General features: G+C 43.6%; 1 protein-coding gene across 1 annotated transcript; it reads left to right on the forward strand.

The window, feature by feature from the left end:
- Positions 1-2991: 2991 nt before the first annotated feature.
- Positions 2992-24994, forward strand: LOC120521312 (serine/threonine-protein kinase WNK4-like; the record flags this gene model as incomplete). Its single annotated transcript, XM_039743023.1, has 11 exons — positions 2992-3195; positions 3616-3732; positions 4041-4202; positions 4293-4347; positions 13180-13320; positions 16603-17519; positions 17604-17688; positions 20270-20756; positions 23173-23378; positions 23460-23554; positions 23639-24994. Coding segments are annotated over 11 exons (2496 nt in total), but the record flags the coding sequence as incomplete, so codon positions are not given.
- Between the last annotated feature and the right edge of the window lie 6 nt (positions 24995-25000).

Genomic DNA, 25000 nt, shown 5'->3' on the forward strand with positions numbered 1-25000 from the left:
TTGGCATTGCCAAGAAGGTTTAAACCCAACCCCTTCATTATATGTGGAGGCTTAACTATGTGACATGTTCCATGCATACTCTTTCCACTTCATTGCGGGGTGGTACTGAGCCACTTAGGAAGGGCCGTTCTCTACACCATTTGCTACTGGGTGGTATGGAGTCCCATTGGAGGGTCTCCTCTCCATCCCCTTCACCAAACAGTGAAGTCACCTGAAAGGACCCATACTAAGTCCTCTCATCATGTAGAGATAAGCCAATGTCACATTATGTGACTTTTAACGGTAGGACATGCCAGAATTGTCAACTGCAGTTGCTGATGATGGATTGATGGATTAGATTCCAAGGATCCCTCCACAGGAAGTGTAAAATAAATGCAAATTTAAGTGAATCAAAAGGAACGGAGGAACTTACAGCTAGGGGTTCTAAAACCTTCTACACCCCTTTATTAGAAGCAGAGTCAGGAAACAGATGGATGGGTCAAATAATAAAAAGTACAACAAGTTCTAGGAACAATTTAAAGAAAATTCTAAATTTGAATAAAGGGGGCAGCAAATAAGTGAAATGCATTTTAAATTAATTTTTTTTCAAAGGAAGAAATAAATGTAACATCCCAAACTGAAGTGAAAAGGTGCACTATGTTCAAAGATTTAAATAGGAGAGTCATCGATTGAAGACTAAGGGCAGGATCACACTACACAACTTTACACCTGTAGCAGAAAATGCTTGCGGTACGTAACAAAATTCATACCAGTTTCTGAGTTGTTACAAATGACCCAACATTTTCAAGCATGTGTAAGATTATCAGCATAGGAAGTTGCAGTGTGAGAAGACATATGACAAGTAATGAGAACAGAGATGAGCAATGGGAGTGCAAGAAAAAACCACAGAGAAGAGGCAGGAGCAAGTAATAAAATGACATTAAAGAAGGACTGTATAGACACTAAAAAGAAGCTAACAGAACGCTGACGAGAGCACAAGTGCTCATTTAATGTTGCATACAAAAATGATTACAATTGGGTCTTCCAGCTCTATTTTGGAAAATTCTTTTGACATACATCACTTCTTGTATGTGTTTTCATGAGACAATGAAGTTATGGGATCAGATATTATATGTCAAGAATCCCTTCAGGGAAAAGATCTTGTAATTTGTTAATGACATGTGTACTTATTTGTGTAATGTGCGTACCATTACGTTGACAAGGCGACCAAGTAAAAGAAAGAATTTTGCACAATCTGGGAACACTGGCAATTTTGGATTTTGAAAGTCGTGTAGAGTGATCTTGTCCTAACAACAGCCTGGGTGCTGTAAGAAACTTAAGTTATTTATCAACAATTGATATGTAAAATCCAGCCATCATTGACAGTCATAAATATGACTCCACTCCACAAGAAAGAGACAAATATCCCACTAATCATCCTTTCTAATATTTAGAAAAAAAGACAAACCAAAATAAAGAGATTGTTATTTTCATGGGAATTGTTGCATGCTAAGGAGATGCCGTTGGATCATCTGCTGTCTTTCTGTTGCTGGTGAGCTTCGTGTTTTGCATGTCGCTTGTCATTGTTTTAAGAGTTGGGAACACATTAAGCGTGTCTGCCAAAAGCAATCCAACAACTGCTAAGTTAGATGTCTGTGGACTTGTTTTAAATGATGTCTCACTGCCTTGTCTCGCGTGACGTTGTAAAAACAATACTTGTCCGGGCGTGGTTAAATCTCTTTCTCGCAGGACAAATAACACTGCTCACGTTGTGAATGCGCGCTAAGGAAATTCCGTTGGATCATCTGCTGTCTTTCTGCTGCTGTCGTGCTGCCTGTCGATCATTTTAAAGCCTGTACAGCAGCTGTTTTTTTGCCATTTTGCATCTCTGCCGCTCACCTTGTGATGGATGAGGGGTGGGGTGCTAAGGTGGCTGAACACACACACAAGGAGAAGAGATCGGATCATCTGCTGCTGGCGAGCTGCGTGTATTGCTTGTCGCTTGTCATTGTTTTAAGAACTGGGAGCAAGTTAAAGTGTCTCTCGCGGGTCTTTAAATTGTCTTCCGAGAAGATCATGTCTCAACTCCCTAGTCTCCCTCCCCAAGATTTTTTTTTATAACAGAGAGACAATACTTTAAATAAAAAAGACATACTATTTAAGGGCCTCATTCAGAGGCAGTTCCAGAGACCATTCCATAACTAAACCTGCCTTCTTAATTAGCTTGTTCATTTGGCGGGCCTCTCCTGAAGTGATGTTAATGGTGGATGACATATTGTATAAAACTTCTATTATTTATTTAACTATGCTTGATGCACCCATTTGTCTTGTTTAAATTATAAAATACATTACATTATGAGTCACTATGATTTAAGATCAATGTCTTTTCTGGCAACATTAAGATATTCAAGGTGTAAAGATCCAGGAACAGCAGGACTGAAACAGCACATTTCAGTGAAGGTGATGTATCATCCATGTTCATTTTGGGAGATGCTATCTCAGTTGTCCTAGGGTGGACATCAGTTTCAGTGGTGTTAGATTTCTTGTTAGAGGGTTGTTGCCATGTGTTTGTCTAGCTGTTATCGGCCATTATGTAGGGTTGCAGATAATGACCATGCGGTTCAAAAGACTACAATCCAGCCCTGCCCTACAGGAGAGTCTGGCATGGGAAGGAGTGGTTTGCGTTGGGTAATAAGAAGCAGAAGGCATCTAGTTAGCAATCAGTAGTGAGACACAAGGCCACAAACAAACATCTCTAGATCCAATGAGACACACATTATGAAAGCCTAGTGACCTGTCAGTCACCTCTGAGCTTAACCACAGCATTAAGTCCACCAAGACAGCAAACTCCTCCTGTTCTTCTTTTCCCAGATTTATGCTCAAGTGCAACATTATTAGGTGTCTGGGTGAAAGTGTGTATTGACTAAATCCCCATACCCCCCGCCCCCCAAGACCAAAAGGTGCCAAGTGTTTACTTCTCACAGCTTAGTCGTCTTGAAATAACCTGCAAAAAGTAACTGGCTGCCTTATACTGGCCTCTTGTCTTTATTTGTGTGTCTCTCTTCCTCCTACAGTTATGCCTCTGATGTGACATCGGGGATGAGTGATGGCTATGAGGGGTTGTCAGCGTCCGAGAGAAGCATAAAGTCCCCAGTGAAGCGCACCTCTGGGAAACTCCTTCGCCGGAAAAACCGCTCTAGACTGCGCATCCTCAGCGTAAGATATCTGTCAGTGTTCCCTCTTGTGTGTGATGGTGGGCCAGCACCAATGACTGGTGGTTTGGGGGTGGGTTGGCTGTAGATGTTTTATAACACAAAGAGAGTCAGGACTGGATTGTGTGAATGCAGGTCATGTGTATTTTTATTGTAAAGTGTGCCCTGTAGTGTTAAAGGGATACAATGCAACAATTTAAAAAAACAAACCACTCCACCCAGTACTGCCCCCTAATAGCCACACAGGGTAATTCCTCTATGTGCCCCATACTTTAAGGAACAGGATGCTGTGAGCAAATGATGGACCAGTCCTGACTCACTGGGAGTGATGCAGAAAATCCACCCTGTCCACTTTAGTCAATTTCAGGTCTTCAAGATGAGCACCAGAGCAATCCGATCATTCATTTCTTTGCTTTCTGTGCAGCTGTCTGACAAGACAGACCGAGTGGTTGAGTGTCAGCTGCAGACGCACAACAACAAAATGGTGACCTTCAAATTCGATCTGGATGGAGACAGTCCTGAAGACATTGCAGCAGTAATGGTGAGTGCACCTAGATTTGGGCAGGGTGGCCCATCATTACTCATTTGCAAATTTGCACATTTTCACAGAAATCATAGGCTATAACATAACACAACTGAAAGGCCTTTTCAATGGTTTGTGTTGTTATGTCCAGTGTCTAATGGATTGTGTCCCAGACACTGAAAAGAATCTTCTTTCCATATAGATTATTTACCAATTCGATTTAGCCAAGTCCCTGGACTCAGTTTAAGTGAGTCTTAAAAAAAAAAAAAAGAAAAAGCATCACAAGTCCAGTGTAATTATGTGGACAATGCCATGACATATTCCAGGTTGCCAGTGACTTCATTCTACCTGCGGAGAAAGACAGCTTCCTCCTTCGAATCCGAGAGATCATCAGTCGGGCGGAGAGCTTGATGAAGAAGGAGAGCGAGGATGGACATGAACAGAGGGTGCCCACCACCAGTGGACCTGCTGTATTCTCTGCCTCTCAGGTGCGGCCTGGCACTGTTCTTGGAGAAAGGTATTAGGACACGATGTTATAGATCTTCATTTTAATCTGCTTTTTTCTTTTCCTGTTCCAGCCCAACTTGCATATGCCAGAATTGTTACGTTCCTGGTCTTCATCATCCTTACCAGGTAGGTGTATCGAAACCCAAATTGTTCCCAAGTGATGGACAGTCATACCCCTAACTGGGCAAGGTGAGAGGTGTGGCACAAGCACCCTCATAAATACCTACTTAATTTGGTTACAGTGTCTTTCTAGATTATTACTATCACACACTAGATTTTCTTTGCTTAATATAGCACCTTTAACTGCTTACACTTAGAGGTCTTTAGGAAACAATTTATTTTAATTACACTGTGCAATGTAATGTAATATATATATTTTTTTAGAGAGAGAGAGAGAGAGAAAAGAGAGAGAGAGAGAGCCTTAGAGATATCTGGATAGCAGCCATTTCTATCACACTTAGATACTGCTGGATACTACCACTCAATAAGCACGTTACGAGACCTTTCCAGAAGCTCTTGCATTTATTTTATAGTGCATCTTTTATATTCATTAAACAATGAGAGGTTTAGAAAGTAGCAATTTATTAATTTATATGGTGCCTTTCATAGCTCTTAGAGAACTCAAAAGAGGAGTTTTCACTTGTATAGTTTCTTTCACACTTAAAACATCATTAAATAGTCATAGATTTCTTTTTAATAGTAGCGGCCCTGCGGTGCTCACATTCACACCGATGATCAATTATTTATTTATTTTAAAATGGCGAAGCCAGGACATCACCCTGCCTATACACCCCTTCCCCTTCTAGAGACTCGCAACCCTAAAAGGTCCAAAAATATATATTAGACAAACTATTTACACATCACAATGAATATACAACTATTTACAAAACCCACCCTAATAACAGATGATGACAGGCAACAATAAACAGTTAAACACACACATATACAATCCCAAAAAAAGTCCAAATTTTCTGCGGATGACAGTGAAATGTGAAAAATAATCCAAGTAAACAGCCCTCCAGAAAAATGATCTGAAATCACACATTACTGTATCAATATTAAAATACATTAGTAATACAAATTTATCCATTAACATAGTTTACAAACATTAAAAAATAAAGAATTATTTACACATAAGAATCACAACTGCTGAACCATTCAATAAAAGAAAGATTCAGAGATTAACATTATAAACTGTCAAAAAAATCTAAGAATGTCTCATTTTTATTGCCTTAGTGTTTTTCAAATATTAAAAAATAAAGAATAACAACTAGAAGCTGCAGGCATCAGAGATAACATACAAAACTGGATCTCTAGTTGGTTAACTGGCAGAAGACAAAGGGTACAGATAAGAAAGGAATGCTCCACATGGAGCAAGGTCATCAATGGAGTCCCTCAGGGGTCTGTCCTTGGAGTCTCATTATTTTTTCTGATTTATATGAATGAGAATGATTTTGGTATAGTTTGTCAAATTCGCGGATGACACAAACATTTCAGGGATGGCAGACACTGAGGAGGCAGCAAGAAGAATTCAAAATGACCTGGACAACCTTCAGAACTGGGTGAACACCTGGAAAATGCAGTTTAATGTAGTAAAAAGTGCAAAGTGCTGGGCAAAAGGAACATCAATTATAAATACAAGATGAGAAAGACACTGTCATACAGGAAGCAACCTCTGTAAAGGATTTAGAGGTTTATGTTTACACAACATTTTCCTCTACTGAGCAATGTACAGAAGCAATTAAAAAGGCAAATGAAATGTTAGGTTATATCATTGAAACTGTTGAATTTGAGTCAACGGAATAGTATGCTCAAACTATATAATGCACTAGTAACACCACATCTGGAGTATTTGTACAGTTCTGGTCACCACAGTACAAGAAAGACATAACAGTACATGAAGTCATGCAGCGGAGAGCAATCAGATGCATCTCATGACATGTTCTAATGTGACAGAGTCAGAGAATTAAACCTTTTTAGACTTGAGCAGAGGAGACTGCATGTGGACCTAATCCAGGTATTTAAAATTCTCAAAAGCACAGAAAAAGCACATCCAGCAACATTCTTTCAGGTTAAGGGTCAATCACTTACTCAAGGACATCAGTGGAAATTAATGGGAAGTGCATTTAAAAGTGAAGTCAGGAACTACTTCTTTACGCAAAGAGTTATGGGGCTTTGAAACAAACTACTGAGACATGGAGTCCAAGCAGAAATCTTGATAAGCTTTAAGCAGAATCTGGATGAGATATGGGACAGCTTAGCTATTAACTAAACAAACAGGCTTGATGAACTGCATGGTCTCCTCTCGTTTGTCAAATGTATGTTATGTATGTACATGCAAGAACCACAACACTAAACCACTCAGTAAAAGAGAGATTCTAAGATTAACATTACCAATTGTCACAAAAAAAAGACTAGACACTAATTTTATTGCTTTTCTGTTTTACTAGTGTTTCTCAATGATATTTCTAACTTTTTAATATGCATACTAAACAAAGTGCAACAGAAAGTCTAACATTCTGAAATTTAGAAATGATTTCTTTATTTAGTAAATATCACATAGATAGATAGATAGATAGATAGATAGATAGATAGATAGATAGATAGATAGATAGAGGAAAGGCACTATATGATAGATAGATAGATATTGTACTTTATTAATCACAAGGGGAAATTCCCATACTCCAGCAGCATACTGATAAAGAACAATATTAAATTAAAGAGTGATAAAATTGCAGGTATAACAGACAATAACTTTGAATAATGTTAACGTTTATTCCCGGGTGGAATTGAAGAGTTGCATAGTGTGGGGTCTCCTCAGTCTGTCAATGGAGCAGGACGGTGAACGCAGTCTGTCGCTGAAGCTGCTCCTCTGTCTGGAGATGATCCTGTTCAGTGGATGCAGTGGATTCTCCATGATTGACAGGAGCCTGCTCAGCGCCCGTCGCTCTGCCACGGATGTCAATCTGTCCAGCTCCGTGCCTACAATAGAGCCTGCCTTCCTCACTAGTTTGTTCAGGCGTGAGGCGTCCCTCTGCTTTATGCTGCCTCCCCAGCACATCACCGTGTAGAAGAAGGCGCTCACCAGAACCGTCTGATAGAACATCTGCAGCATCTTATTGCAGATGTTGAAGGACACCAGCCTTCTAATGAAGTATAGTCGGCTCTGTCCTCTCTTGCACAGAGCATCAATATTGGAAGTCCAGTCCAATTTATCACCCAGATGCACTCCCAGGTATTTATAGGTCTGCACCCTCTACACACAGTCACCTCTGATGATCACGGGGTCCTTGAGGGGCCTGGGCCTCCTAAAATCCACCACCAGCTCCTTGGTTTTGCTGGTGTTCAGTTGTAGGTGGTTTGAGTCGCACCATTTAACACACGCATATTAACTTAATTTTCCATCACTTTATTGTCAGATTCATAAACAGAAAAACTGAACCACATTGAAACAGACTGGGTTAGGTAATTTTTAGAATGTGATAAAAAAAATATATCATTCCAAAATACTTCAGAATAGGTGTAGAAAAAGAAAACAAAATGTGGGAGAGATCCATCACCTTCTGTACAGAAACTAACTTTGGTAAATACATTCACTGTAAAAAATGTCAGTAAATTTAACGGTAAAAATACTGTAAATGGTGAAAGTAAAATACCTTTTCTGAAAAAAGGAAAGTTACATTATGTTCTACTGAAAATTACCTGTATATCTTAAACAATACATTTCGTTATTTTTTTACAGCCAAGTTCTGTAAAATCGATATTTTCCTACCTTGAAAATAATGCTACAAGCCGTTTACTGATACGTTACAGTTACACTGAAAAAAATCGCTGTTAATTTTACAGTGTAAAGCGCAGTTTTAGTAACACGTTACGATATTTGAATAAGGACACGCCCCCTTTTAACCATATTGTTTCTGGTGAACCGCATATCTTTGAACAGTCGGGGGAACTTAAACAAAGTTAGCTTTTTTTCCTCTGCGTGATGAAGGTTTTTGAGGTGAGCGAAGCTGATTTATGGTGAGTTGCATTCGATTAGCTGGTACACCTTCATTCCCCTTCTCTCCGTCTACCTCACTGTCAAGATGCTCATGTAACCTGTATGTGTGACCATCAGTTCTGTTGTCTGTTAAGCTTCCTCTGAATTTACTGTCTTCATCTTCTTTATTTATTTATTTGGTTTGTACTATGCTATATACTGTATACCCTGTCGTTCTTTCTTATATTCTGTAAGTGCCTTGAGCATGGAAAAGGCGCTATATAAATAAAATGTATTATTATTTATACACCCGTGACCCTGTGTTCGGATTCAGCGGGTTGGAAAATGGATGGATGGATTATTATTACACCTGTAGGACACTATACACCACAAAAGCAAACTTTAACTTCCTTAAACACTGAGTTGTTTTAAATATTTGTAATTAAATGATATCTGTCTCCTATTGGTTGTTGTTACTTTATTAATGCAAACAGTGTACTATTTGATCCTGACAATATTTTCTAAGGGTTTATTGATTGGCATATCTATTATGGTTAAACGTTCACTTCTATTGGAATGTGTTGTAAAGTAAAAAACAGTTGTTTACTACAAAGCTATACCGTAGACCTACTGTAAATATACTGTCACCTTCTTTTTTACAGTAAAATTATGAAAGCTACAGCTGCCAGTACCTTACCGTAAATATCATATTTTTTAAAGTGTACCGTAGACCTAAAAATACTGTCACCTTGTTTTTTACGGTAAAATTCTGGAAATCACAGCTGCCAGTACTTCACCGTAGATTTAACAATTTATTTTATTTACAGTATAGTATTACACTTCTGAATCAATCGAATAGATGGGTAAAAGGTATTTATGATTCTGAGGTGGACTTCTTAAACGTTGCTTGACAGACAAAAATGTACGATGCACGGCTCGAGTCGTTGCTCAATGCATGTACTGTACCTGATCATGGAACTGCACGCAATGGGGGTATTAGAGACGGAGTTATCCGATATAAAAATGGCATTCCTGATGTGAAAATTAAAAAAAAGGAACGTCATTCATTGAAAGAGCTGAAACCGGTACTCGTGTGTTATAACGCAGACGGCGCTTCTCTGTTCACTCTTCGCCACAGACACAGAACTAAGCTCAACGGCGTTGACCTTTTCGATGTTTAACTTCACGACATTAGAAACGTAGCGACAGATGTTTCAAAAGAAACGAAAAATCTAATTTGAAGTATTCTTGTTTTTGTCCTTTAAATAAACGAATTAAAAAAACGATGAAGTTTTTCTCATGCCTCTGCCTGTGGCGGGGTTATAACACACGAGTACCCGGAATCCTTTTCCTTAGTCCTGAGAATATAAGCACCATTTCTTGCATGAAAGATTTATTTGCAGATAAAACGTATTGATTATTCCATATGATGTGATTTTCCAAGAGTCAACGGGTGCTTTGCGGAAAATTAGATAACTGGATTGGTAATTTGCTCCCCTGAAAAATCACAAGATAATAAAAACCCCAGGCCACCACACTTTTGAAAAATTAATTTTGGACACGGTTTTTTGAAATGCATTTCTTGGTCTAGTCAATTTAAAAAAAACACGTAATGTATAGTGTGGAACATTTCATTCCCCTTCCAAGTAACCATGGTAGTTATATTTATGTATCTTGGTTTATTTTGTCAAATAAATGTGAATAAGGCTGAATCGATTAGAAAAATGACCTTTCCTACCGTGAATACGGATGTCCGAAGGTGATCCATGACGCTTGGAGTGCACAGCTTTCGTCCGACTAATCCATACGAACTGAACAAAGTACTCAAAATCCAGGAAAAACTGTCTTCGTTAATGGCACAGCTGTACTTTAGTTCAAGTATAACTAAAATGTTGCCATTTCTTTAAGGAAACACACAAGAAATAAAAATACCTCTTTTGAAATTGCCACCGGCGTCATTTTAAAATTGTGCGCCCAAATAATCAGGCGTCCTTCCAGCCGCAAACTGGCGGCAGAATGATCCCGCTGCATGCTGGGAGATGTAGTCCCCAGAAAAGAACACCTTTTGTATTGAGTGCCTTTCATAGTTCACGCTTATAGATCACTAAACAGAGCGTGCGAACAGAGCTTGCCAGAAAGTAACAACATCAATTTTTATATTTTACATCAATAGTTATCACACTTAGCGAGCTGTATAAAGCAAGTCTGTATAAACCACCCCACAACACACACACTTCAAGTTACCACCACACCCGGTTCAAAATTTTGGGTTACAGTAGTCTTCTTTTGACAATGTGGGATAAATGTGCCGAATTTTGTTGTGACTGAACTAAGGGCATTGAGTTGTGTAAAAGACACACCCACCCAACTACACACACACACACACACATACTGAGCTTTATATATTAAATGGTGCCTTTTATAGCCATTTCACAAAGATATCTTTAGAAGACAGCAGTCCTTTTTAAGTTCTATCGCACCTTTCATTGTCCTCACACTTACGTATTTTTATCTTGCAGCGATTTTCTTTTTAACATTGCACCCTTTGTATTATCACACTTAGAGACTATATATTGCGCCTTTCACAGTTGTCACACGTACAGATATGAAAACAGTGCTCTTCAGAGTGAACATAGCTTTTGAGAAAAGCATTTACTTCAATATTTATAGCACTTTTGCACAGCCATCATGCTTTGAGATCTGTATAAAGCAAATCTTTATTTAATACAGAGATCCTTAGATAGCAGTATGTTATATAGTGCCTTTCATAGCCATCACACTCAGAGATCTCCAGGCAGCAGCTGATTTTCTCTCCTATAGTGCCTCCTCTAGCACCTTCAACACCATCCAACCTCTGCTCCTTAGGGACAAGCTGACAGAGATGGGAGTAGATTCATACCTGGTGGCATGTATCATGGACTATTTTACAGATAGACCTCAGTATGTGCATCTTGGGAACTGCAGGTCTGACATTGTGGTCAGCAGCACAGGAGCGCCGCAGTGGACTGTACTTTATGTGGTCCTGTTCAGTCAACAAACATCAGACTTCCAATACAACTCGGGAGTCCTGCCACGTGCAAAAGTTCACTGACGACACTGCTATCGTGGGCTGCATCAGGAGTGGGCAGGAAGAGGAGTATAGGAAGCTAATCAAGGAGTTTGTTAAATGGTGCAACTCAAACCATCCACAACTGAACACCAGCAAGACCAAGGAGCTGGTGGTGGATTTTAGGAGGACCAGGCCCCTCATGGACCCCGTGATCATCAGAGATGACTGTGAGCAGAGGGTGCAGACTTATAAATACCTGGGAGTGCAGCTGAATGATAAACTGGACTGGACTGCCAATACTGATGCTCTGTGCAAGAAAGGACAGAGCCGACTATACTTCCTTAGAAGGCTGGTGTCCTTCAACATCTGCAATAAGATGCTGCAGATGTTCTATCAGACGGTTGTGGCGAGCGCCCTCTTCTACGCGGTGGTGTGCTGGGGAGGCAGCATAAAGAGGAGGGACGCCTCATGCCTGGACAAACTGGTGAGGACGGCAGGCTCTATTGTAGGCACAGAGCTGGACAGTTTGACATCTGTGGCAGAGCGACAGGCGCTGAGCAGACTCCTGTCAATCATGGAGAATCCACTGCATCCACTGAACAGGATCATCTCCAGACAGAAGAGCAGCTTCAGTGACAGACTGCTGTCACCATCCTGCTCCACTGACAGACTGAGGAGACCCCACACTATGCGACTCTTCAATTCCACCCAGGGGGGTTAACGTTAACATTATACAAAGTTATTGTCTGTTATATCTTCATTGTTATCACTCTTTAATTTAATATTGTTCTTTATCAGTATGCTGCTGCTGGAGTATGGGAATTTCCCTTTATGATTAATAAAGTATCTATCTATCTATCTATCTATCTATCTATCTATCTATCTATCTATCTATCTATCTATCTATCTATCTATCTATCTATCTATCTATCTATCTATCTTTTGTCATCATCACACATCTCAAAATAGCATCATATTTTGCTACGTAGCACCATTCACGTAGCATGCTAACCAACCTTTCCAGGAGGCAGTTTCATTTATTATAGTCATTACATTTCCATTTCCCTTTTTCGGCTGATGCATTTATTCAAGGTGACTTACAACATTTATGATATAATTGGTTCCATTTCTTTTTGTTTTGCGATGCGCAGCAGACAGGTCAAGTGACTTGCTCAGGGTCACAAAGTGGTGTCAGTAGCGGGATTTGAACCCACAACCTCAAGGTTTGAGGTCCAAAGCCTTAATTACTATGCCATTACACAAAAAGATCTTTAGAAGGCAGCAGTTTTCATTTTATATAACAGCTTTCAGAGTCCTCACACTTTGACATGTTCAGATAAGTAGTTCTTTCTTTTTATATAGAATCTTTTTATATGATCACACTTGGAGATTTTATATAGTGCCTTTCATAGTCAAAGATTGCCTAATCCAGCAGCATTGGATACAAGGCAGGAGCTGTGAACAGGACACCAGTCCATCACAAGGCAAACACTCACACACACACTGAATGAATCTAACAGACATATTGTGGAATAAAAACCAGAGCACCTCAAGAAAAATCCACAGTAACATGGGAGACCATACAAGCTACACACAGATGGTGACCATGCCAGGATCTGAACCCAGTCTCTTGGAATTGTAAGGCCACCCCCCCTAACCACTACACTCTCAAGCTAATTAGATTTACTGGGGTTGAAGATGGATGGACAGATATGAGGACACTTAGCCGAAGCACAAAGTGATGTGGAAGGTTAGGTTGAGACCTGCTGGTAAGAGGTGCCTCCTTCTGTTGCATATACCCACCTTCTCATTTTCCAGATACACTTTGACTGGTGGCTCCTTTTCGAGGTCTCCTTGTTTTTTCTTTGTGCTGCTACTCTTCACCCCAGGTTCCTTTCTTGTATTTATTTTTCCATGTTATTTTTTTCAGATTTTATGTCGGCTCCGGCTGTGTCGCCTCCCAGCAGATCTTCTCTGGACAGCCCAATGTCTGAAGGGTGCTTCTACATTGGTGCAGACGTTACCTCACCCGGCCAGCCAGCGAGGCCCCCTTCAACCGCCTCTACTCCAGGTAGGACGGCCTGGTCTTTTTAATTTTCAGTGCAGATCCCAGAGTGACTCCTGTACAGAACATAAGTGCTCACTGAGCATTGGCCAAGCCTCACAAACTGCCTCTGTGTGCCTCCTCAAAGCCCTGGCTTGTCTGCCCACTTCTGGGAACATTTAATTAAGAAAAAAACAAACTGAAAGTGCAATTATCTGCCTTAACGGCAGACGGACGCCTTGAGACTGGAATAGTGTGGCTGGCTACGTGTGTGAGTGTGTGTGCATCAGACGTACAGGTCACCCGGGGGTCTCAGCGCTGCAGCTCCACTGGTCATCTCTGCTCATAGCTTTCAGGCTGAGTGCTTCAGCCTGACTTAGCAAGTAAGATGGTGTGCTTGGCATTACTTGGGGCTCAGTTGAGATTCAAAGCCCAGTGGGTCCTCATGAGAAGGCCCCTTAGGTGTGATCAGCCCAGAGTGACATGGGAATGAGCCCGAGTGCAATGTCATGTAGAAGAGCAGACTCAGATTGTTGTTGGGGCAAAGTGTGCAAATGGCAATGGGCCAAAGTGAAAACCCCTACAGGACAAGAAGGCCTTCATGGAAGATGTCTCTGCCTTTTCTAACTGTACTTTTTGCTCTCTCTCCGGCTCCACCCCTTCTGATCATTTATCTCTCCCTTCCAGACTCCACCTCTCTTGATCACATCTCTCTCTTTCTCTCTTTCTCTCACTCTCTCTCTCCCAAGCTGCACCCCTTCTGACTACATCTCTCATTCTACATCTCAGGCACCGCCCCTTCAGACTGCATCTCTCTCTTTGTCTCTCTCTTTCTTTCCAAGGCTCCACCTCTTCTAATCACATCTCCCTCTCTCTCTCTCTCTTCCCCAGGCTCCACCCCTTCTGACTGCATCTCTCGTTCTATTTCCCAGGTGCTGCCTCTTTCAGATTACATTTATCTGTCTCTTTTCAAAGCTTCACCTCTTCTGATCATATCTCTCTCTTTCCCTCCCACTGTCTTTCTCTTTCTCCCAGGCTCCACCCCTTCTGACTGCATCAGTCTTTCTCTCGCCCAGGCCCACCCTCATCTCTGCATCTACCCCTCTCTCTCTCTCTCTCACTCTCCCAGGCACTGTCCCTTCTGACTGCAACTCTCATTATCTGTCTCTAGCTCCGCCCTTTCTGATCCCATATCTCTCCATTCCAGGCTCCACCTCTCCTGATCACATCTCTCTCTCTCTCTGCCTCTCCCCCAGGCTCCGCCCCTTCTGACTGCATCTCTCGTTCTATTTCCCAGGTGCTGCCTCTTTCAGATTACATTTATCTGTCTCTTTTCAAAGCTCCACCTCTTCTGATCATATCTCTCTCTCTCCCTCCCACTGTCTTTCTCTTTCTCTCAGGCTCCACCCCTTCTGACTGCATCAGTCTTTCTCTCGCCCAGGCCCACCCTCATCTCTGCATCTACCCCTCTCTCTCTCTCTCACTCTCCCAGGCACTGTCCCTTCTGACTGCAACTCTCATTATCTGTCTCTAGCTCCGCCCCTTCTGATCCCATATCTCTCCATTCCAGGCTCCACCTCTCCTGATCACATCTCTCTCTCTCTCTGCCTCTCCCCCAGGCTCCGCCCCTTCTGACTGCATCTCTTGTTCTATTTCCCAGGTGCTGCCTCTTTCAGATTACTGTACATTTATCTGTCTCTTTTCAAAGCTCCACCTCTTCTGATCATATCTCTCTCTCTCTCTCCCTCCCACTGTCTTTCTCTTTCTTCCAGGCTCCACCTCTTGTGACTGCATCAGTGTTTGTCTCTTTCTCTCACACAAACACACACATTCTCCCTGGCTCCGCTCCTTTTGACTGCATCTCTCATTATCTGACAGGCTCCGCCCCTTTGGAAGACATCTCTCTATATCATTCACTTTCAGACTCCTCCCCTCTGACCACATTTGTGTGTGTCTCTCTCTTTCTTGTAGGCTCCGCCCATTCGGCCCCTTCTGTCCACCACCACTCTATCTGTCTCTCAATCTCTCTCCTTCACCCAGGCTCTGCATCTTCTGTATTATACTGTATCTCAGTTGGCATCCCTCCCTTGGCTGGCTGTTCATTCTTGCTTCTTTTGTATATGTTGATTATTTGCATCATTTTTAATTTCTGAGTTGTCTATGCTTCATGTGTTTTGTGGGTGGTGCACCCAGAGGTGGGGCTTCCTGCCAATAACTACTGGGAACTGCCCACCACCCTATAAATTTGGAGGGTCTTCCACAGTTTGTGGTGGTCCATTTTGAATGCACTTAGGAGTGTTGGGTAAATTGCTCAGATTTTTTCTGTGCTGATAATTTTTTGGACATTTGTGGAGCCTGAGTTGTTGTTTTTTGGGACTGTGCCTTGGATTTTGTTTTCGTTTGGATTGCCTTGTGTTGCCGGCAACTTCTTTATGCCTCTTGGAGCTCTTTGGAGTTTCACAGTGTAACAGAGCACTTTGTGAGAATAACTTTTTATTCTGCATTTGCCCTCATATCTGGCTGGAGTTTGACCGGAAATCCCCCTCAGTGGGCATTTTTTCGGGGTTTATGTGCTTTGGAGCTCCAATTTCGTGACATTCTGTCTACGTGGGCACGTGGCGTTTTAATGGATTACTCATCTGAGATCAAAGGGTTTGAGGTGCTCTCCACCACAGATTACATGGGGCTGATGAGGATGACCCAGCAGGTGTCAGGATATTCCATGAATCTGGCCCCATGTTTAATGTCCAAGGAGAGCTTTGAAATGGGATAAGACAGAAATTCCAAATGGATTTGTCTGTTGTTGCCTCAGATGTAATCAGCTGTAATCATGTGAGGGTGCTGAGGTTGGGGGTTCTAGAAAAAAATCACCATGTGGACCCCAAGTTTAATGGAATGTTTTGGGCAGGCATGATTTGCTTTGTTCTTATCCCAGATCCAAAGTTCTTGGTGTCAAACAGGGTTGGGAATGTCCCATGGGGTGCACTTGGCCACACACCTCAAGATGGATAGAATATGAAGTCCACAGAGTCCTTGTCACACTGAGTTTGCTGCGAGGAGGCCCAAGCTTGAAAGCCTCTGGAGTTGGGAGCCAGCTGGCCATGGTCACTATTCCTATACCCTAGGATGGAAGTCCAAGTGGAGAACATCTAAGGGAGCATCTCTTCCATGTCCCTATGGGGCTGGTGTGGTGCACTGTGGGCTACTTGGAAGTGAGTGAATGAGAGTCACCTCTTCCTGGGCTTATGGCTATTGTGGTTATCACCTCCTGGTTACTCCTGACCTGACCCCTACAATTCTGTCTTTCAGCATCTCCAAATGTCTTCAACCAGGCAGCTGTACCCTCTCCGGCAGGGATGGCTTCCCCTTCAGCGTCTGTCACGCCACTCAGCCCCCAGCAGAATGTCCCTACCTACACCCCAGCACAATATGTCCCAGAAGAACTCATGTCCCCTTATTCGGTGAACTTAGGCCCTCCGCTGTACACTCACCCCTCGCACCACCTCACCCAGTTGGCAGGCAGCCACTTATCATCCCCACCATCTCCTGTACCACCCAGACAGCCCAATCTCATCCACACAGCATATCAGGAGGGGTTTGTGGGCCAGCACCAGGACCCTGCCGCCCCGGTGGCCGTTCCTCTGGTCACACAGGCTCAGCAGCAACCTCTTAACATGTGGCCCTCGCCTGCCCAGCCCGTCTTTTCGCTGGCAAATGTCCTGTCCCTGGCAATGAGCGTAGCACAGTCCTTCCTACCTTCTGCTGGTCCAGCTGCCAGCACGCTAGCCCATGGGCTACCACAAGGGGGCAGCTATGTCCAGCCACTGCCAGTTCACATTGCTGCCCAGCCACCCTACCATCCGGTGTACCTTCAGATGCCCATCTTTCACGGGACGCAACATCCTGCCTACAGTGCCACCGTCCAGCCCCATCAGCCTGCCTCTTTGGATCATCACAGACCTCCTGTCATGTCCAGTACTGTGGGGTCCACTGAGGTTCTGCGCCCAGGTCCCCCGACGGTCTCTCCTGCAGGGCTACTGCCATCTTACTTTCAACATTCTTCTTCTGCCGTCCCGGTGCCCGCGGCTACTCAGCTCGTCAGCAGTTCCCCTGTCCTGCCAGCTAGCCCAGCAAGCTCTGTGCCCCTCGTTTCCTTGGATGGATCCTCAACTCCACAGCCACAGTCCTCGCCGGTAATGATGACAGCAGGGGGCGCCATCAGCTTGGTAAGCCACAAAGCAGACGTCCAGCACTGGAAGCAAATACACACAAAACCAGCTAAGTCACCTCTGTCTGTGTCTTGGCCGCAGGTGTCATCGAGCCCAAAGTCCGCAGCTGATCTGGAGTCTCTGGGGACGAGTCCTAGCAAAGCCAGGCTGTCACCCATCCACGAAGGTGAGAGTTGGGGTCCTTTGGGTGAGGGTCTACGCAAAAGGGGCAGCTAAAGGGCAACAAACACTTGAGTGGAGTCTCTGGGCACAAGGCAGGGTCGTCACACGTGGGAACACACAACTCTTCAAGATGTACGATATGGCACACGGCCACACTGCTCCGCACAGTGCCACCTACACAGTGTGACACAAAGACACACAAATAGCACACACTCAGTAGTGAGACAAACATATACAAAACTACACAGTGATCAGTATCATGCAGTTACACAATACCACACACACACACTGATCAGTAGCACACTGTTACACAATCCTCTGTACACACACACACACACTGACCCGTGTCAGACACACAAATGCCATACACATTGACCAGTAACACGCATATATACACTGACTAGTGACACACTACTACACACACACACTGACCAGTATCACACAATCACACAATACCACACACACACACACACAGATCAGTATCATGCAGTTACACAATACCAAACTCACACTCACACACACACACACACACAGTAACTCACCTGTACACAAAACTATGTACACATACACACAGACTGACCAGTAAGACACAGTTACACAACACCACATAAACTTACACACTGACTGGTAACAAACAGTTACACAATACTATGTATACACACACACACACTGACCAGTAACAACAACAACAACATTTATTTCTATAGCACATTTTCATACACACAGTAGCTCAAAGTGCTTTACATAATGAAGAATAGAAAAATAAAAGACACAATAAGAAAACAAAATAAGTCAACATTAATTAACATAGAATAAGAGTAAGGTTCAATGGCCAGGGTGGACAGAAAAAACAAAAAAAAAAACTCCAGACAGCCGGAGAAAAAAATAAAATCTGTAGGAATTCCAGACCATGAGACCGCCCAGTCCCCTCTGGGCAACACACACACAGAGTGACCAGTATCACACAATTCCACAATACCAAACACACAATACACGCACACTGACCAGTAACACACAGTTACACAATACCACATAAACATAAACACTGACCAGTAACACACCACACAACACAACACATCACACCAGTTACACACACACACATTGAGTAGTGATATAAAGCCATACAAAACCACACAAAGAATCAAACACACAAATATTGTACACACACACACACACTGACCAGTAATGCATATTTTCACAATACCACACACACAGACGTGTGCTGCACACATTCTCACTCTCTTGCACACATCTGCACACTCACATATCCACCCATATACAAACTCATGAGGACTCGCTTGGTTTGGTCTATCCACGCAGTACTAGACACACACACACACACTTCTTCATACAACGCCGTGGACACACTCGTAAAACGCACACTGCTACACAATAGCCCACATGGCCATGCTGGGTGAGTAGCGCAGGGCTGTGCAGACCCCCACCTTCAACACGCCTCGATCTCCAATGGGAGCGCACAGACGCACAGCATCACACACCGTGTGTGTGTGTGTGTGTGTAACGGACACTACCAATATCTTCACACTTAATTGTGCAATTCCAATCTCCCAGTCGCCCGGTACCCGATACTGCGCACCCGCTGACCTGCACAGTAGTCCAGACTGCCACACAGCTACCCTGATGAACATTTGCCTGCACATCGCACATTTACAGAATCCATCCATCCATCCATCCATTATCCAACTCGCTATATCCTAACTACAGGGTCACGGGGGTCCGCTGGAGCCAATCCCAGCCAACACAGGGCGCAAGGCAGGAACAAATCCCGGGCAGAGCGCCAGCCCACCGCAGACATTTTCAGAATTCGTATCTAAATCATAAAATAGCACAGGCACACACATAACTGCACGCATAGTCATATTTAATCACGCACTGCCACACAGTTGACTACACAAACTGTTGCACAAATAATTCATATTTTTATAAAGTACTCTACAAACCGTACTGCGCATATGCGCAGTGGTAAAACAGTTTCATACAGAAACGTCCATCTGCACACAACCACACACCTGCGCCTGTTCACCCGTACAACGTGCACGCTGAAATTATAACACACCGATACGTGAAGTCTACTGTCACAAATGGGTGGCATTACTTTGTCCCTTCTTAAAGTTAAATTTAAAACTTTTGTTCTCATCAGGGACGGAGACGCTGGCAGCTCCTGATTCTGCCGCTTTATGTTTCTCCGTCCCGCATCACTGGCTGCGCCTGCTCTCTGTGCCCCCTAGCGTCTGCCCCTGATATTGTCGCAGTCTTCTCTATTCCTGCGGGTGTAATGCGCGCTCCTCACTCTAAAATGCGACAGAGCGGCGATCGGAAATTTGGCGTCTGAAATTTCAGGGGAACTTGGCAGGCACTGAGTACTCGGGAGCTTGCAATGTGACCGCATTGCGCCATTTTGTGAACAAAGTGCTGCTGAGGGACTTTCAAATCAGCGTCTTAGCGGTCTTCACCACTCAGAGCCTTTTGTTTTAAGAAAGGCTATGCTGCCCTCTAGTGGAAACTAATGATCATTGCCTGTCTTATGTCCATACGATTGGTATTTGTCTCGTTGTTATTCACAGAACTCAAGCCAACGGTCGTTGGGAGATTCCAGGTGACCCCAAGCAAGGATCACACGGCAGCTACCGCCTCCAAAAGCAGTCCTGGCAAAGAAAGCGAAACAGAGAGCAGCACAGAAGATCAGGAGGACTCGGAGGGGACATCTGTCATCATGCTCCCCACATTGTCGTCAGCGGCTGATGGCGATGTAGGCAGTGACCAGCATAGCTCCAGCCATGGCCCTGAACAGGTGGAAGAGGAAAGAGAAAATAAGAGTGAAGAAGAGGAGGAGGAGGAAGAGCAGCAGCATCCGTCACAATGTGAGCAGCTGGACACCTCCAATGAGACGGAGAGCAAAGCCTTAGACAGGGGTGGTGGGAGCACCCATCACTCCATGCCTCTGAATGTCTGGCTGCACTACTCCTACAACACCTCGTACTTCAGCAGTGACGAGACAGAAAGTGAGGAAGACAACGACATCTGGGAGGAACTGCAGACCCTGCAAGAGAAGTAAGCCATGGGGGACAGAGTGCAGAGCCTTACACCACTAAAGCCACTGAGGAGGAACTAGACTGCAATAAATAGTGTGTCCACTAGGGGCAGAATACAATTTGTGGGACCGTGTGCACTAAATCCTAGGGTCTAAGTGTGCTGTTAGCCATTGATTCACTCAGGGCAGAATGAGACAGTGTGCATTTATAGGTGTTATCCGCTAGGGGCAGAATGAGACAATGTGCATTATAGGCTTTAACCATTAGGTGCAGAATGAATAGTATCATTCAAACCTGCTTCCAGTTGGGTCAGATTTCAAACGTGCTAGAAACACATACTTAGGGCAAGGTGATGGTTAGAGAGGGAGAGTGTACTTAACATTGTATCCATTGGAACAGAATGACACAATGTAAAAATGAGAAAATGTTCATTATAGACTTTGTCTACTAGACAACATGCATTATAGACTTTATCCACTAGGGGAAGAATGAGACGACATGCATTATAGACTTTATCCACTAGGGGAACCACAAGGGGAAGAATGAGACAACATGCATTATAGACTTTATCCACTAGTGCAGTGCTTCTCAATTATTTTGTCATGCCCCCCCTAGGAAGAAGAAAACATCTTGCGCCCCCCGCGCGACTATAAATAGTATCATTCGTCTATAAAATTGTTATAAGTACACCTCTGCATAACACTGTATCCTTATTAACGTATAAGAGAATAAAAAAAGAAAGAAATATGGACCAATTTACAACAAAGAATAGCTTTATTAAATGTAACAGAAAAGATTTAAAGTGCATTCTAAATTCAAAAAATATTTAAAAGAAAAATAAAAAAGCATGTTCCCCGAGGTGAAACGCGCCCCCCTTGGCCCCACTATTTGAGAAGCACTGCACTAGGGGAAGAATGAGACAACATGCATTATAGACTTTATCCACTAGGGGCAGAATGAGACAACATGCATGATAGACTTTAACCACTAGGGGAAGAATGAGACAACATGCATTATAGACTTTATCCACTGGGGGCAGAATGAGACAATGTGCCTCATACAGTACACTTTAGCCACTAGAGCATTGTCAGGCAACCGGTGCGCATTTTCTAGGGGCGCCGCGAAAACTTTTGTAAAATATTTAAAATTGCTAGTGTTTTTGAACTTTTGGTTGCTTTAAAAAAATATATTTTATGTTGGAAAAACAGATATCGGAACACTTACGGAAATGAAGTCTAAGAAACGTGAGAGACTTCAAATGATCGACAAGGAAATGCGCGTCTGTCTTTCGAAAATTCATCCTCGCATCAATCTCATATGTGCTGAAAAACAATCTCAACGTTCACATTAATTACATTTAAGATGTATCCTTTGATACCTTTATCAATCAAACTTGTAAAATTAACTGTTTTTATTGGCAATTGTCCATAGATTGTATCGTCATGACTTTATTTATGGGCAGTCCCACAGGTGCGCCGCGAAAGAGCATTTTTGGACTGGACTAGTGCCTTTCACTACACTAGAGGAACAATTGAGACAATATACCTCATAGGCTTTATTTACAGTATGAGAGGCAGAATAATATGTGAATTTCCCCTTGGGATTAATAAAGTATCTATCTATCTATCTATCTATCTAATAAGAAATAGGCATAATCAAAGCTGCATCTTGTAAACTTTCATATTCATTTGTGGTTAGGGTGAGTGTTACAGAGTGAGTGAAGTAAATATTGTATTCACTAGACGCCGAATAAGGCAGTGTGCCAAATCCTGTATACACAGTAAGGAATGAGGGTGCAGTAATCTCTTCACCCACTAGGGTAGAATGGCTGGTCATACTGACAGCCTCACAAGTAAGGTGGTGAAGCCGAGGTGTTAAGCCTCAGTTTCAATTGGACGTTTTACTAAACAGGGTGTCCACTAGGGGCAGTATGAGACAGCATGCAGTATACACTTTGCCAGCTAGGGGCAGAATATTTAGGAATACCAAAGTCACATCAGATTGGTTGGGAGTCAACCTTCCATAAAGTCTAATGAACCCCATAGCCAATAGGGACAGAATCAGAATGTAATGGATGCTGCATCCAGTGGAGGCAGAATGAGGTGGAATGCAAGCACTGGTGTAAGTCCATTGGGTCACTGTTGCGTCTGTTAATCAATATACAGTTTGTACTGAAGAGATGTCCTATTAGCCCGCCACCCACTGGGGGCGAATTGAGCATGTAGCAAACCGAAGCAGAATGAGATGACATGTTTAAGCCTGTATCAAGTGGTGGCAGCAGTGGGATACATTTGCATGCAGAGAGTTCATACGTCATGCATAAGGAGCAGAAATGTTCCTAGGATTACTTTCTTGGCCAGTAATCCGTTTCTGTGTGAAGGAAATGGAAATGACTCAAGGTAGGCCATCATCTTCTTCCACCTTTCTTCTCACAGGCACATGAATGAGGTGCAGAACCTTCAAGCTTTGCAGAAAAGGGAAATTGAGGAGCTTTATGAGAAGATGGGCAAGGTGCCACCGCCAGGAATCATGTCGCCAGCCGCCATGCTGTCGAATCGCCAAAGACGTCTCTCTAAAGGGGGTGCCTACCCCTCCTCGCGGCGCAACAGCCTGCAGCGTCTGGAGAGTCTGCCCCCAGCGGGTAAGCAAGCACCAAGAAGAGCCGAGCAGGTGCTCCTTGGTGGTAATGGCAGGTACCCTGAAAAACTTCCTTTCTCCACAGGGATAATGAGGAGGAACTCGCTGACGGGGAGCATCAACGGATCACAGGAGCGAACATACAAGGGCATCCAGTTCAGCGGGGACTGCGGCAGGGTGGTAAGACTCTAGCCTATCGTGACTCAATGGAGGGGCGGCTTCACCTCTCTAACCTTTTTTTTTTCCCCCATCTTCTCTTTCCAGACGGTGATGGATGGAGAAGCCTTCTAGACTACCTCAGCTGATCCAGACACACCAGAGGACTGGCCAAGCACTGATGGACAACGAGCACACGTGCTTTCATGTCCTTCCACCCTATTGTCTACTCACGAAAAAAAAAAAGAAAAAAACGGGTGGCAAGGCCAAAGACTCAAGTGAAAGTGAGGACACGGTGTCCTTCGGCCCCTCCCCGGGTCAATGGGAGTTCTTTACGCGAAGCATGATGGCACTCCACGGGCAGTCGAAGAAAGGAAGACAAGCCGAGTTGACCCTCACCTTTAACGACTACGATTGTGCTGATCTGCTGCTAGCCCCTCCACCCTGTCCTCTACCCAAAAACAAGACTTGCTAAAGGTGGTCCTTTCTAGGAAAACAACCAAAGTAAGGAGACTTTAAACAGCTGCAAGTGAAATGGCGCCCCCAGTGGACACAGGGTTAAGTACACCCTGTGACGTCTCCAGCAGACACTTTTATTATGGGTTAGCGGGTTGCATGGTTATGGAATTGCCTCATTTTGACTCATTCTGCCCCTAGTGGATACATAGGGTATAGCGCAGCGGATCCCTCTGTTGCCCCAGGAAGGAGGTTCTCACTGCAGCAATGCGGAAATGCGGTCTGCCTAAACAAGGACAGCGTTAAGCATTTAACTCCACCTGTAATTCACTGAGGTCCCCCTGAGCTCCATGGTAGACCGGAAAGACATGACCTGCACAGAAACACTTTTGTAAACTTGGATCACTCGACAATCGTCATTATTTGAGTCGGATAACCCCCCTACAAACTGACTCATAAAAACGATAGTGTTACCTGTTGCTGTAACCTGACTACTGTCACTACCAGCGTGCAGAATTGGGGGTGGGGCCTGTGGATTGTGGGCGGAGCTCAACATGTAACTCAACCCATGTCTAGCCACGCCCCATTCCACAAGCTGCACCAGGGGGTTGCTTGAGCCCCAGTAGATGTTCAGGGTTAACCACATTGACTAACTCTGCCTCAGTGGATCAACAGCAAACCACTCGGCAACTACAGAGTTTATCACATTGACTCACTCTAGGCCCCCTAGTGGACGTGTAGGTTTAGCTCACCACATTGTGCTGCCCCTAGTGGATATTCTGGGTTCAGCACACCAGCTTACTCTTTAACTAGTGGACAAATAGGGTATATCACACTGACACACTCTAGGCTCTGCCCCAGTGGATATATAGTGTTTAGCACACCAATCACTCTGTGACTAGTGGGGATATGGAGTTTATGAATTGGACTCACTTTAGGCTACTGGTTTATCACATTGACTCACTCCAGGCCCCAGTAGATATACAGCACTGAACACACCAAATCACTCTGTGA

Source organism: Polypterus senegalus, unplaced genomic scaffold, assembly GCF_016835505.1.
Source record: "Polypterus senegalus isolate Bchr_013 unplaced genomic scaffold, ASM1683550v1 scaffold_5111, whole genome shotgun sequence".
In the NCBI taxonomy this organism is placed as follows: domain Eukaryota; kingdom Metazoa; phylum Chordata; class Cladistia; order Polypteriformes; family Polypteridae; genus Polypterus; species Polypterus senegalus.